The sequence below is a fragment of the Phascolarctos cinereus genome, unplaced genomic scaffold, assembly GCF_003287225.1.
Source record: "Phascolarctos cinereus isolate Bilbo 61053 unplaced genomic scaffold, phaCin_HiC Scaffold_726;HRSCAF=1367, whole genome shotgun sequence".
Classification (NCBI taxonomy): domain Eukaryota; kingdom Metazoa; phylum Chordata; class Mammalia; order Diprotodontia; family Phascolarctidae; genus Phascolarctos; species Phascolarctos cinereus.
In genome coordinates, this window is record NW_027556098.1 from 321,464,033 (window position 1) to 321,478,463 (window position 14,431).

At 43.7% G+C, this 14,431-nt stretch overlaps 1 protein-coding gene across 1 annotated transcript in view; it reads right to left on the reverse strand.

Annotated features, from left to right (window-relative positions):
* The window catches only part of TENM4 (teneurin transmembrane protein 4), a 640,191-nt gene that overhangs the window by 218,756 nt on the left and 407,004 nt on the right, over positions 1-14,431 (reverse strand). Inside the window, 2 exon segments of the mRNA XM_078156941.1 lie at positions 5,163-5,357; positions 12,082-12,183. Coding sequence (XP_078013067.1) covers positions 5,163-5,357; positions 12,082-12,183 — 297 coding nt within the window.

The window sequence follows — 14,431 nt, forward strand, 5'->3', positions numbered from 1 at the left end:
TAATTCTCTGGGTAGATAATATTATTAAGAAGAAGAAGAAGAGGAAGACCTAGCATTTATATAGTACTTTAAAGGCTTGAATAGCCCTTTACCTAAGTCACTTCAATTGTTATTAGTCCCATTTTGCAGATGAGGAAACAGCTTGAGAGAAATCAAGTGACTTACCCAGAGCCACAAGACTAGTAAGTGTCTGAGACAGAATTTGAATTCAGGTCTTCCTAACTCTAGGTCCAGTGCTCTATCCACTGCACCACCTGGCTAAGAATATCTTGTCCCGCCCCCCACCCCCAACTCCCACCAAAGACTATTTTTTTCTTTTTTTCCTCTTCTAATGGAAAGTTAGTACTTCCTATTTCTTGAGGTTTTAATGGTGCCAGCAGGACATTTAGGGATGGGGGAAGACTCAAGAAAACAAATTTAAATCTTTGGTATAGATTTAAAGAATCCGTGATTTGGTCTCTGTGGTTTTACTGCCTTCTACCAAAGCAGATCGTAGCCTCACTATGACTTAACAGATGGTCTATGGGAGTTGCTGTGGCTGAAGAAATTAATCACCAATCTGGTGATGAAATTCTCCAATGCAGTTAGGCTGATCCTTGGACATTAGATATAGAATACATTACCATCTCCACATGTAAAGTCCTCGCAGCTCTGTAGAATTGCTCAAACGTGTGCTCCATTTTGAGAACAGGACTACAGGATCATAGACTTAGACATGTAAGGGATCTTAGAGGCAATGGGGTCCAAACCCCTCATATCAGAATCTAGGGTCACTCCCATGCCACGGTGAAAAGCAGGCCTCAGAATTCAGTGCATCTCTGTGTGTGTATATGTTTGTATATGTATGTATGTATGTGTGTGTATGCACAATTTATCACAGGATTTGTAACAAGACCCCTCCCCTCTTTATCTTACAGGTGACAAAAATGAGGCCCAGCAGCGTGTGTAAAGTGTTTCCCAAGATCAAACGGGAGCATTAAACTACAGTGCTAACTCCAAACCGATGTACCTATCTCAGAAATGCACCAGCTTATTAAGGCTGGAGATTCCTAGGTAACTCCTTTAGAATGGAGGAGAGGAAAAGTAGCAAACAAAAAATAAAATGGAGGAAAAAGGAAAAGACAATGGAGAGAATGAAAAAAACCCAAACAAACACTGAAGACAAAGAATCCTTTTTAGAGCTATCCCTGGAGACAACGTGACATTTCTTCAAGAATGACCTCTTGGCCACTCTGGCAATTTTGGGGAGAAAAAAAGATTAGTGACCAGTTTCAGATCCTAGAACCCAGGAATGAAAATGTTGGGCACATTAAGTTACTTTGTTAATTCCCTGGATCCTGTGAGCCATCCAACTTGACAGCAAAGAACCTGGCAATTACTATCTTGAAGCATGCGAAGGTATTTGTCTTTCTGTGAGTTCCTGGCCCTCTGTTCTCAGTTGGAGCAACCTTTGAGGATCCTGGGATGCTGGGCTGAATGAGTCTATAAATCTCCCCTATTACTGAGCTGGAATGAGGATACCAATTTGAGCAGGAGGCCCTGAGAGCCCTGGCCCCTGGTCTTCCTCAGCCTTAATAAGCATGAAAAGGACTGAGAAACAGGCAAACGGCCTCCTATGTTCTCAGCAGACGGTTTGAGCATGGAACAAAGATCACCAAGTCACTGACAAGAAGCTACCTGGAGGCGATTAATCATCTCTTCTGAGGGTCGACTTGGCAATGGGGTGGACTGTGGGGCAGGGACACCTGGGAGAAGGTTAAGTTTTAAAGGGGACTTCAACCAAGAGAGAAGGCAGCTTAGAGGTCTCCCTGCTACAGTGCCAAGGGTTAGCATATGGGCAGGGGGACAGGAATGTGTCTGTGCCAGAACACCCTATTTATCATATACTTCAGGGTCTTTTTCATGCTGAAATGAGCTTTATGCTAAGACTCACACGCAAAAGCTTGGCTAAAATCTCTCGGGGTTGAGCACAGGAGACAAGAACTCCAGATGAGGATGAAATGAGAGCTTCCCTCTACGACCTAGACTAGGTAATCAAAAGTCCCTTGAGAAGCATCAGGAGGTACCAGAAAGAACACCAGACTTTGAATAAATGGAGTTTGAATCAACTGGCTGTATACTTTGTGGGACCTTGATTAAATGATCAAACCTCTTTTGGATCACCTGTAAGATAAGGGGCTGAATCTGATGATCTCTAAGACGCTTTCTAATTCAATTCAATAAGCATTCATTATGCACTGAGTATGTTCCAGGTGTTCTCTAGTCCCTAGGAACCAATCCTTGTCTTCAAAGAGCTCAAAACCTATGATTCTATGATCCTTCAGCCTTAAACTCTATGAAACTATGGCTTGTCAGAAGCCTTGGAAAGAAAGGGAGAGGGCAGGGGTTCATGGTGCCATTCAGTGGGATGGACCTGTTGGGAGGTGACTTTCATTTTCTCTCTCTCTCTCTCTCTCTCTCTCTCTCTCTCTCTCTCTCTGTTTCACTCTGTCTGTCTCTCTCTCTCTGTTTCTGTCTCTCTGTCTCTGTCTCTCTCTCTCTGTTTCTGTCTCTCTGTCTCTGTCTCTCTCTCCCTCACAGAACCTGTGCCAAATGGTCACGTTTCTGCTCTCAAAAGTGGCTCATTTGAAGCTGGCATTTTTGGCAGCACTGTGACCTTTTTCAATAAATCATGCAGTATGGAACACCACCCTCTCCCCAACGTGCTTCATGCTCCATTGGTCACATAAATTATAAGGCCCTATTCAGTACCCCAAGAGCCATGTCTCATTTTTCACTGCTGAGGGCCTAAATTTGTTCTTGTCCCTCATCCCCCACTCTCCTCCCCCCTATACCCCTCAAAGTCCTGCTGGCACCATTCAAGCCTTATAAAACACGGGGCAGTAAAGTTCAGAACAGAGAGAAGCAAAAACTGCATAAGCTTGTTAGCTGAAGTTTTATAAACACTGTTGAACTCACTCATGAGGGAGGGGGAAACGGTGAAAGAGGGAGCCGCACATGAAAACCCATTATAAACAAGAAAACTCAACCAAGCTGAACCAAAGAAATGGAGAAATAATAGAAAGAATCAATACCAGATGGCCCTTCCCAGAAAAGAAATCAAGATGGAAAAACATTTCTTTTCAAAGAAATAATGCAAATCAAAGATTTTTATTAGATTTCTCCCCCACCCCCATAAATATCCCATGGATTTTCCACACTGTATAGTTCTAGTTTATTTTGACAAGACAAATTTTGTCCTGCCTGTGAGAGGCAAGAGTATGGTAGGGGTAAAAGTGGCCCACGGCCTCCAGTGGGAATCTTGTTTTCTTTGGGGCTCTTTCCTTCTCACTGTTTCCACCTGAAGAGAACATGGTGATAAGAGGAAGCAGATGAAAGCCATCAACCTGGAGGCTCCCTCCACATGTGTCTTGGACAAAAAAAAAAAAGGGTTCATGATTAAAAGGCATCCACACGTTTTCATCAGATGCTCACCTGGGATTCCAACTGAAGCTAACGCACCCAAAGAGACACAGGCCCAAAATACTTGGAATTTGCGTGTGAGTCTTCAGCATAAAGCTCATTTCAGCATGAAAAAGACCCTGAAGTATATGATAAATAGGGCGTTCTGACACAGACACATTCCTGTGTCTCAGCCCAGGGAGTTTAGTGAACTCCCGACTGAGGAGACTCCCATTCACAATGCAGGTTGGCACCTTCTCTGGAGGCTACAGCTCTGGAAGAGCTGCTTGACACTGAAAGATGAAGTGGCCTGTCCAGAGTCACACAGCCAGCATGTGTCAGAGGCTGGGTCTGAGCCCACGTCTTCCTGGTTTTGAGACTGGCCTTCTCATGTAGGTACCAATAATCATCACAGTTTTTCACATCTATGTGTTTTCAGTTGTCTTAAGTGTCTGATATCCATGATTTCACTTATGCCTCAGCACAAACAAGCTGGTGATACGAGTACTAGAGGCATTATCATTATCCCTAATTTACAGATGAGGAAACTGAGGCTCAGAGATAGATGTGAAGTGACCTGCCCATAGTCACCTGGCTGTCACACACTCATGTGTCAGAAGTAAGATCTGAACCTACCTTCCTGACTCCAAGTCCAGCACTTTACCCACTGTGTTACACAAGCATTCAGACCATTCTTACTCACTTATCCTATCCATTTAGAATGGAGAAGACTCAGGGACAGTATAATCACTGTCTTCGAATATCTAAAGGATTGTCATGAGGCAGGAGGATTAGCCTTGCTCTGCTGGACCCCTGTGGACAGAACTAGGATCTATACATAGAAGCTAGAGGACAGCTACGTGGTGCCATAGGAAGAGCACCGGGCTTGGAATCTGGAACTCATCTTCCTGAGTTCAAATCTGGCCTCAGACACTGCCTAGCTGTGTGACCCTGGGCCAATCATTTAACCCTATTTGACTCAGTTTCCTCCTCTGTAAAATGAGCCGGAGAAGGAAATAGCAAAGATACTCCAGTATCTCTGCCAAGAACACCCCAAATGGGATCATGAAGAGTCAGATGTGACTGAAATGACTGAACAGCAACGACAGAGGGAAAGCAGATGTCAGCTCAATCATGAATAGTCAGTCTAGTGAATCACAGAGCCCCACTGATGGAGATCATGAGCTGAAGAGGGGACCTCAGACCTCATCTTAGCCCTTCGTTTGTAGATTATGGAATGGAGGCCCAGAAACATTGACCTGACCATGGCGGTACACAGTAAAGCCAGTTGCTGGATCCTGGCATTCTTCATTCCAAATGCCATCCTCTCATCAACCGATCACGCTATCAGTTCAGGCAGGTATTTAAGTAGACAATGAATGTCCCCCTTTCAGGGGTGATATAGAAATGATTTATTTGCTGAGTAGGAGATTTGAGCCTTTGCTCTTTATGGTCCCCATCCATTCTGAGATTCTCCCTTCTCATGGTCAGAAGTCAGAGTGGAGGCCAAAACTCTAAACCTAGAATATGGAGAATCTAATAGTCTCTTCAGTGGGTGCCAGTTCCCATAAGCTCAGTTTTCATTCTGCTCTCCTTGTTTCAGATCTGACTTACTGATATTAATGGAAGAACATAATTCAGAGTGAAGGGAGTTATACGAGGGTCATGGATCACTCCAGGAGCAATGAGGAGATACAGGGTTCTATCCGAGGGACGATTACCTTCTTCACAGCTCTCTCCCTTGTAGCCTGGATTACAAATGCAGGTCCCCATGATGCACGTGCCACGGTTGCTACAGGCCACGTCAATGCACTGGTTGGTGGGCACATCGCACTCAGCGCCTTTCCAGCCGCTGTGGCACAGACACCTCCCCTTCATGTACTGTCCATTTCCACTGCAAAGTACGGGGCAGGAGGCTGTGGAGGAACATTAATGAGGAACATACAATAAATTCAGGATCTGCTTTCCCAGGAGCCAAAGAGTCCAGTGGAAAGGGCTCTCAGAGGGCATCTCATCCAAGCCATCCCTGAACAACAGGCCCCTCCACACCCTTCCTGACAGGTGGTGTTCCAGCCTCCAGTGGCTGGTACAGCGCTTCCTCCCAACGTAGCCCAATCTACTTTCAGACAACATTGGTGGGAATCTTTACATGAGGCTGAAATTGGCTTCTGGGCAGCTTCCTCCTAATGCTCCAATGTGCTACCCTCTGGTCAAATTGTTTTCTTGTAAGACAACCCTTCAAATACTATAAAGAAACTAAATATATGACTAAAATATTATCCTTTGTCCCTTTCTCCTCCTAGCTTGCCTGGTTTTGTCATTTCTTTCCTTGCTTATTCATAAATATCATCTCTTTCTCCATCCTCTTATTTCATCCTAGTATTAGTCTGTCTTTGTTCAAGTCGGCTGCCCCTCCCCCCACCATGAACTCTGCTTTTGATTCTCTCTTCTGGCATCTTCTCCTTGCCACAACCCATCTGCATCTTACTTAAAGCCACCTCCCAGCAAGGAAGGGTCAGAACCTTGGAGAGAGCATTGGTGTCAGGAAGACTGGGTTCTAGCCCTGCCACTGACTGGATGCATCACTGTGATCAAGGCATCTCACCTCTCAGAGCCTCAGTTTCCTCTTCTGTCAAATGGGCATCATAAAACTTACAGTCCCTACCTTGCATGGCTTTTGTGAGACAGACATGTTGTCAACAGTCGAGTGCTCCTAGAGGGAAGGTAAGCTGTTATTTATATTCTTACCATGGCTGCCTCACAATTTGTTCTGCTTTTTCATGCCTCCCTCCTCTGCAAAGAGGCTGCGAACCGGAGGGATACTATCTTAGTGCTTTATTATCTGGTCCCTTTTTCTACTTCAAAGTACTTATTCAGACACTCAACGTGTCATCCTTTTAACCACGGCATCCGATGGCCCCTTTCTATGCCTCTCCAATACCATCCCTTTCACTCTCCCTGCTACGTCCCCTCCCCTCAGGAAACAGGTGCCTCTCACTCCAAAGCCCAGCCAGCTTCCTGCACATTTCAATTCAGCAGTGATTCACCAGACATTTATTAAGCTCATACAATGTGCAAGAGACCATCCTTGACACTGAAGACACAACAATGAACAAAGAGCATAGTTCCTACCCTAAAAGAACAATAATCTAATGGGGACAGGAAGGGGGAATTGGGAGGAGGAGGAAAAAGCAGAAATTCTCAACATGTTCACAAATAATTCTGATACTAGAGAGAGCAGAATATCAATCAATCACTCAACAAATATTTATTAAGCTTCTGCTACGTGCCAGACACAGGTACAAAATGAAATAGTCCCCGTCCTCAAAGAATGTACATTCTAATGAGGACAGCAAGTGTGTGGATGTGTATGCATGTGTACACACATATATCTGCACTGTGCACACATGCACGCACGCATTACATGCGCGTGTATACACATGTTAACATAAATGTATAGTATGTCAACACATGGTTACATATACACAAATCTATATGTGTGTGTGCTGTGTGCATGCATACATGTACATATATTTCTAGAAGTATATATATACTCAGATTGTGATGTATATATGCACACATAATATATGTATATTTTGTACATGTATGCATATATATACACATAAACACACATGCACGTATATACCACCATAAAAATGCATACATACACGTATACGTGCATGCATGTATATAAACACAAAAAAAATATCAAGAGAATAAATAGCTAAGTACAACATAGTGAGGGAGGAAGGGAGGCAGGGCACTAGCAGATTGGCTGCTTGTTCTGTCACTTTTAGTCTTAAAGAGTGGCCGGGGACACTGAAAAGTTGTGATCTGCCCAGTGTTTCACAGCCAATATGTGCTAGAAGAGGGATCTGAACCCAGGTCTTCCCGCCTCCAGGGCCAGGTCTCTAGTCACTAAGCCACACTTCCCCTGGAGCTAGTTACCGCCCATCTGACTGGCTCCTGTCTCTGAGGATGTCTCAGAGCATCTTCACCGCATGGACAAAAATGACCTTGTTGGTGGTCAATCCCTCACTGTGAGAAGAGGAAGAAGGATAGGGGGTTGTTGGCATCACTAACTTCTAAAACGAAGAAATGAGTTAGTGTGACTTACTCCAAATCACAAGACACACTGACGTTGATGGAGAAAGCCCCAGGACCTAGCTCAGGGATGGGGAACCTGCAGCCTCGAGGCCACATGGGGTCCTCTAGGTCCTCAAGTGTGGCCCTCTAAACTGTGAAAGAAGAATGACCTTCTTCCAGGCCCACCTGGTTTTCAAATTAACTGTTGCTCATTTCCTTGCTCTTTGCCCCAACAGCGCTCCCAGGTTAGTGGAATCTCCCGTCTTGTAAATTTGGTGGAACATATTCTATACTAGGAACATTCTGCCCTTTGAACTAAAATCACAGAGTGGGAAGGAAAAATGGGATGGATAGAATATGTACCTTCTCTGTGCCAGGCACTATGAGAAGCATTTTACATTATCATCTCATCTGATCTTCACAATAACCCTAGGAGATAGGCGGTATTATTATCCCCATTTTAGAGATGAGAAAACTGAGGCAAACAGGGGTTAGGTGACTTGCCCAGGATTACACAGCTGGTCTGAGCCTGGATTTGAACTCAGGACTGAATTTTGCTAGATTATTCCTAGAAGAGCCAAAGTCCTGGCATTGTAGGGAACATCCCGGTCTCCCATTATGACACTGCCTCCTCGTGTTGGACTCTAGTCAGGAGACCTGTGTTCGCAGCCTTGCTCACCTTACCAGCTGCGTGGCCATGGGGAGAGTCACTTTGGTGACTCTGCCCTCTTCAACAGGAGGCAGCTGTGAAGAGAGAATAATCATGGCTTCCTGACAGCCAGGAATCACCTGACAGGCTGGAATGGTAGAGAGATGCCTGGCATTGGAGTCATGAAGACCGAGTTCAACTCCTGCCTTGGACATTAACTATCTGTGTGGTATGAGACAAGTCACTTCTCTCAGCCTATTTCCTCATCTGTAAAATGGGGATAAGAACAGCGCCTATCTCCCAGGGATGTTGTGAGGACCAAACGACATAGTGTTTATGAAGCGCTTTTCAACCCTTAAAGTGCTCTATGAATGCTATTGCTGCTGTTATCATCATCATCCTCGAATAAGGACAGTGGAAGGATACTGGCTCTGCAGGGAAGAGACAGGGTTCAAATTCTACCTTGGATGTGTATAACCTGAATAGTCTTTGTAAAATCAGAGGTTTGGACTGGATAGGCTGCAAGGTCTCTCTCCAGACCAAATCTAGGAAAGACCAAATCTCTCAGCCTCAGGTTCCTCATCTGTAAAATGGGGGTAACAATACTTACACCTACTTATTTCTAAGGATTATAGTGAGGAAAATGCTCTTGTAAACTTGAAAGCACTATATTAATATGAGACGTTTGTATCGTTTTTAGCGTTTCTCCATCGTACCAAGCCTTCAGCAGCAACCGCTCCCCCGGCTCCTTCCCCTTTCCCTTCCCTTCACTCTTCCATGCAAACACCATCCATCATTTCCTCTTGTAAGAGGAGCTGTACCCAACTCAGCTCTTTAGCACATTATCTCTCCATTCTACCTTGTACTCCAAAAGGTTTTGTGATCATCTGGATAGAGGACACTATATAAAAATAAATGATATTGCACTGTGCTCCAAGTGCCCACTATTCTTGCCTTGATACAATAAGGCTGTTTTATACAGGACTCTTAACTTTAAGTACATATGGGATGAGACAGTAATTCTTGTCATAAGGAATGACTCTTCTCCACTCCTGACGCATCCTTCCTCCTCCCCCCCAGCCCTCCCCAATCTTCCTCTTTTAAGCACTCACAGCTGGTAATGACATTGCTTCCCCAGGCCGGCCTGCCCAGGAATCTCTGAAAGCCTGTTTCAGACCACGGGAGTAAACACCACAGGAATAACCCCGAGTTGGAGAGCTGGAAAGGACTCTAGGGCTCACCTTGTCCAAGGCCCCATGCTTTACAGAAGATGAAACGGAGGCCTGAGAAAGGGATGTTACCTACTCAATGCCCCACGATGAATTAACAGCGGAGCCTGCTAAAGCTCAGGCTGCCTGACTCCCAAGACAATGTTCATCCCATGTCAGCTCTTTCAGCTTTGGTTTCCCTCTCTGTAAAACAAAGGGGGTGCAGCTAGGTGGCCCAGGGGATAGGTCACTGGCCCCGGAGTCAGGAGGACCCGAGTTCAAATATGGCCTCTGACACTTACTAGCTGTGCAGCCCTGTCATTTAACCATGTCTGCCTCAGTTTCATCATCTGTGAAATGAGCTGAAGAAGGAAATGGCAAACCACTTCAGTATCTTTGCCAAGAAACGGGTCATGAAGAGTCAGACATGACTGAAAAAGTGGCTAAATAAAGTTTCCAAAGCCTTTCACAAACATCATCTCATTTTATCCTCACAATGACCCTAGGAACTAAGAGCTATTATTAACTCTTATTATTATTAATCCCCTTATTGTTACTATTATCCCCATTTTATAGATGAAGAAAGTGAGGGAGGCAGTAAATTGTCTTGCCCGGACTCACACAGCTGGTAAGTATCTAAAGCGAGATTTGAATTCTGATCTTCTTGATTTCAATTTCAGTACTCTATCCACTGTGCTACCTCACTGCCTGTGGAAGGGGAGACAGTAACACAGGGAAGCCACTGGTACAGACGCAGCTTGAGGCAGTATGGCAATCTGGAAGGCTCACTGGCCTTGGAATTCAACTTGCCTTGGCCTGAGGGGCTGTGTGACTTTGGACAAATCACCTGGCCTTCTTTACCTTCAGTTTCCTCATCACATCTGTATCAACTAACTCAGAGGACTGTTGTGAGGAAAAGGGTTTTATGTCCTGCAAAAATACACCCTAAGAATGTGCATGAGCTGTTCTGATTATGTATTTATCATCTGCACCATCTTAGAGAACACTCACTTCTGCAGAACATACACATTGGGGAGCAGCGGGGCTGGGAAGAGGAGGGGGATGTGAAAAAACACCCCCAAAACAACCACCTCTGTCCCAGCCCCATGTATCATTTTTTTTAATACAGTGAGCTCAAGTTGTCATACATCCAGTAAATAATGGGGCCCACCAGCTTTGAAGATAGGGAGCAGACAGGCCCACAGGCTCTAGCTCGCTCTCTCTACAATCACCGTGAGCTGGTAAGACCACACCAGGAGAGAGAGGAACTCTGATGCTTCCTGACAAGAGCCTATCACTCGGAACATGATCAGTAAACTGTATGCCTCCTGTGAGAAGGGGGCAGCTTTTCAAGGGGTGGAGTCCCTTGGTTAGCACTAAATACAAGGTTGCTTCACTCACCCACTTATAGATGATCCTAAGAAAGCCACCGAAAACAATAACTGAACAAACACCTCCCATCACGACACTCCTGCTGTTGGCCAGTCCTGTTAATTCGACCCTTGCAATATGTCCCATACACACTCTGCTTTGTACTCTGACGCTGACACTGCCCTAAGGCTCTCGACAACTCAAGCTGTGTGTGTACATCTGTCTGTCTGTCTGTTCATCTATCTGTTAACTCTGTCAGTCCATCTATCTATCTGTTAACTCTATCTACTCTACCTATCTATTAACACACTCTCTCTTTCTCTCTCTCTTTCTCTCTCCCCCCCACCTCCAGGCAGCTAGATGGTGTAGTGGATAAAGTACCATGCCTGGAGTCAGGAAGATCTGAGTTAAATCTGGCCTCAGATACTTACTAGCTGTATGACTCTGGGCAAGTCACTTAACCCCTATTTGCCTTAGTTACTCATCTTGTAAAATGAGGACACACTGGAGAAGGAAATGGCAAACCACTCCAGTATCTTTGCCAGGAAAACCCCATGGATAAATTCATGGGGTCGGTCAGAAGAATAACAATAATATATATGTATGTGTATGTTCATGCTTATACATATATACATATATACATATATACGTGTTTATGTTTGTATGTGAATACACATTCAGTCAGTCAGTCATTTACTTATTTATCAGGATCAGCAAAACAATGAGTCCTGAGGCCACACCTTGTATACTCCCTCTTTTCCAACTGGGAAGGAGTAGGAGGGACAGAAAATAGATTTTTTGTTAATTGAAAAAAAAAAAGTTTACAACAGTGCAAACTGTTGGAATGAAGAATGTTAGGGCTGGGAACTCAAAGAGGAGTTTTTCAGAATCCTTCATTTTATAGAGGAAGAAACTGAGGCAATGAAGGACTTGGTTCTCCTTCTTGGTCTGAAACTCTTTCTCTACCACCAGTCTGTTAACTAGGAAATACAGAGGTTTGGCTCTGAAAGACTACTGTAGGGGGAATGAGAAGGGAACAATCATTTATTAAGTGCCTACTATATACAAGGCACTGTGATAAGTGTTTTACAAATAGTATCTCATTTGATCCAAAGGTAGTAGGCATTTGGGGCCATTTTGAAACAAGACCCACAAAACCAATGGATTTCAGTTCCACTGCAGAATCTCAAAGTGGCATGAGGTCATTTTGTCCCCAAAGTCAAGATGGCAGGTGGGAACTTCTAGTACCTTTTTTTCCCCAAAACTAGAGCTGGTCCCTGTTTGGGACGTATGGGAATAGACAATCAAAATATAGCCAGTCCTCACCTCTGCCGCAGTCTGGACCCAAGAAACCAAGGAAACAATGGCAGGTCCCAGAAACACAATCTCCATTCCCGTAGCAGTTGCTTGGACAATTATCCACAGATTCTGGAGGAAAGAAAAGGTAAAAGGAATCACTATAACAAAATCAGAGGAAAGCTCACAGTGAATCACAGGATGTTAAAGCTTCCAAAGTAGCCCCATAGAGTCCATTCCCCACATTTTCAAAAGAACTCTGGAGCCCAGAGAGAGAGGGTGGTTTCTTCCAGGTCCCACAGAAAGTCTTGGCAGAGACTCCAAGTGTCTTTGTTCTAGTCCACTGCTTCTGCCATGGATCAAGCGTTATGATGCTCGGCACACAAGTATTTCTTTTACCAAACATCCAGAGTCACTCCAAGCCTTGGCAAAGTAGTCATCTAATACATCTAACATTTCTCGTTATGACAATTATTATTATCACGACTATTACTATTACAGGTATACCTTGATTTAGGAAATAGATGTATTCCTCAAAAATGTATATGAATCTATTTTTGTCATCCAGATCTCATTTTAAAAGCACTGGGAATCTTATTTAAGGCAAAGGTTTTTTATAAAGGAAATAATTACACCATTGATCATTCTGAATATCTGATTTTCATAAATTGAGTATGTCGTAAATCATGTATAGCTGTTACCTGAATCACAGAATCTTGGAAGGACCTTAAAGGTCATCTAATCTGATCTCCCATCCGATAAAAGAATGCCCCCTCCAGCTTTCATGACAGGTGGCTACATAGCCTTTCTTTGGCTATCTCTAGGGAGGAAACCTTGATACCTACTAGAGCATTGTGGGTCAGTTCTGGTGAGTTGGATGCTCTTTTTGTATTTGGAATGGAAACCTGGCCCCACTGTTCCTTGTTCTACCTTCTGGGAACATAGAGAAACATGGTCCCTGTTCATGCAGACTCTTATTTTTATTAGAAGCTTAACAATGTAGTTATGGCAAAACCAATTCGGTTTTAAAGCATGTGAAATTCCTCTGTCTAGTTTACTCCTATGATGCCTACTGGCTATTGGGGGCAGGGTGAGTTGTATGGTTCAAATCTTCATCACCTTCGACCTGGATTGATATGTTTCCTAATAGGTCTCTCCCCTCCCCAGTCCATCCTTCACACAGCTGTCAAACTGATATTCTTAAAACATAGCTCTGGCCATGTCATTCTCTTGCTCAAGAAATTCTAGTGATTCCCAGTTATCTCTAGGATAAAATACAAATTCCTGTTATCACTCAAAGCTCTTTATCACCTGGTCCCAGCCTACCCTTCCAGGCTCATGGTCTATTTCTCTTATTCACACACGGGCTGCTCACTTGTTCCTTGTGTCTTTGCATAGACTTCTATCCCTTTTGGAATACATTCCTTCCTCACCTCCTAGAATCCCTCATTGCCTTCAAGGCTGGAAAATGTGCTTTCTCCAATATTAGGCCCATCCTGATCCCACTCTTTGCTAACATCCTCCAACAATGCTCATCTCTGACCAATCACTTGGTATTTCCCTTGCACATATTTGTATTTACGTCTTTCTGTTAATTAAAATTAAATCAATTAAAATTTGAGTGGGCAGAGACTGTTTTGCATATCTGTTCCATTTCTAGAACGTGCACAATGTCTAGCAAGCACTCAGCTTTTTGAATGAACCAATGAGAATTTAGGACAATTTCAAATTTAAGACTCTATTCTACCATGCTGCCCCTCCAGTCAAGTCTTATTCATCTCTCAAAGAGCTCAGAAGAGTCCTGCATATTTTGCAATAGGTTAATAAATGTTGGGTGAATGAATAAATAAATAAATAATTTACCATCATCTTTCAAAAGCCCATTTGACAGTTATTCGAAATGAATCAGATTGCAATGGAGAAGGAATTCCAACTTAGGTGGGGCAGTTGTGGACTGAGGAGTTGAAATGGATGACTTCTGAAGTCTCTTTTGCTAGGAGAAGATGAAATTCAAATTCTTTACTCTGATGTCAAACAACAAGATACCTTTGATTATGACGGAAGTCATGTTAAAACACTTTGCCTGGTTCCAACTTGTTTTCTGTTCTTCAAACTGTAGTTACTTTAAGAGAAGGAACACTTCTAGATCTGTTCCGACAGGAATTAAAATTTCAGATCTTTATGAATAATTGATTTTCCTAATTGGAAACATGGTTGTAATCTAGTGCATGTGCTAGGGGAGCCGGTAGACGTGGGGGACTGACTTTGATTTTTGCTTTCTCTTCTGAAAGAGGGGTGTGAAAAGGGAGGAAAATCCCTTTGCAGAACTTTTACTTTCTTTCACAAATTTTTTAATGTCACTTGACTGGTTCTTAGCTCA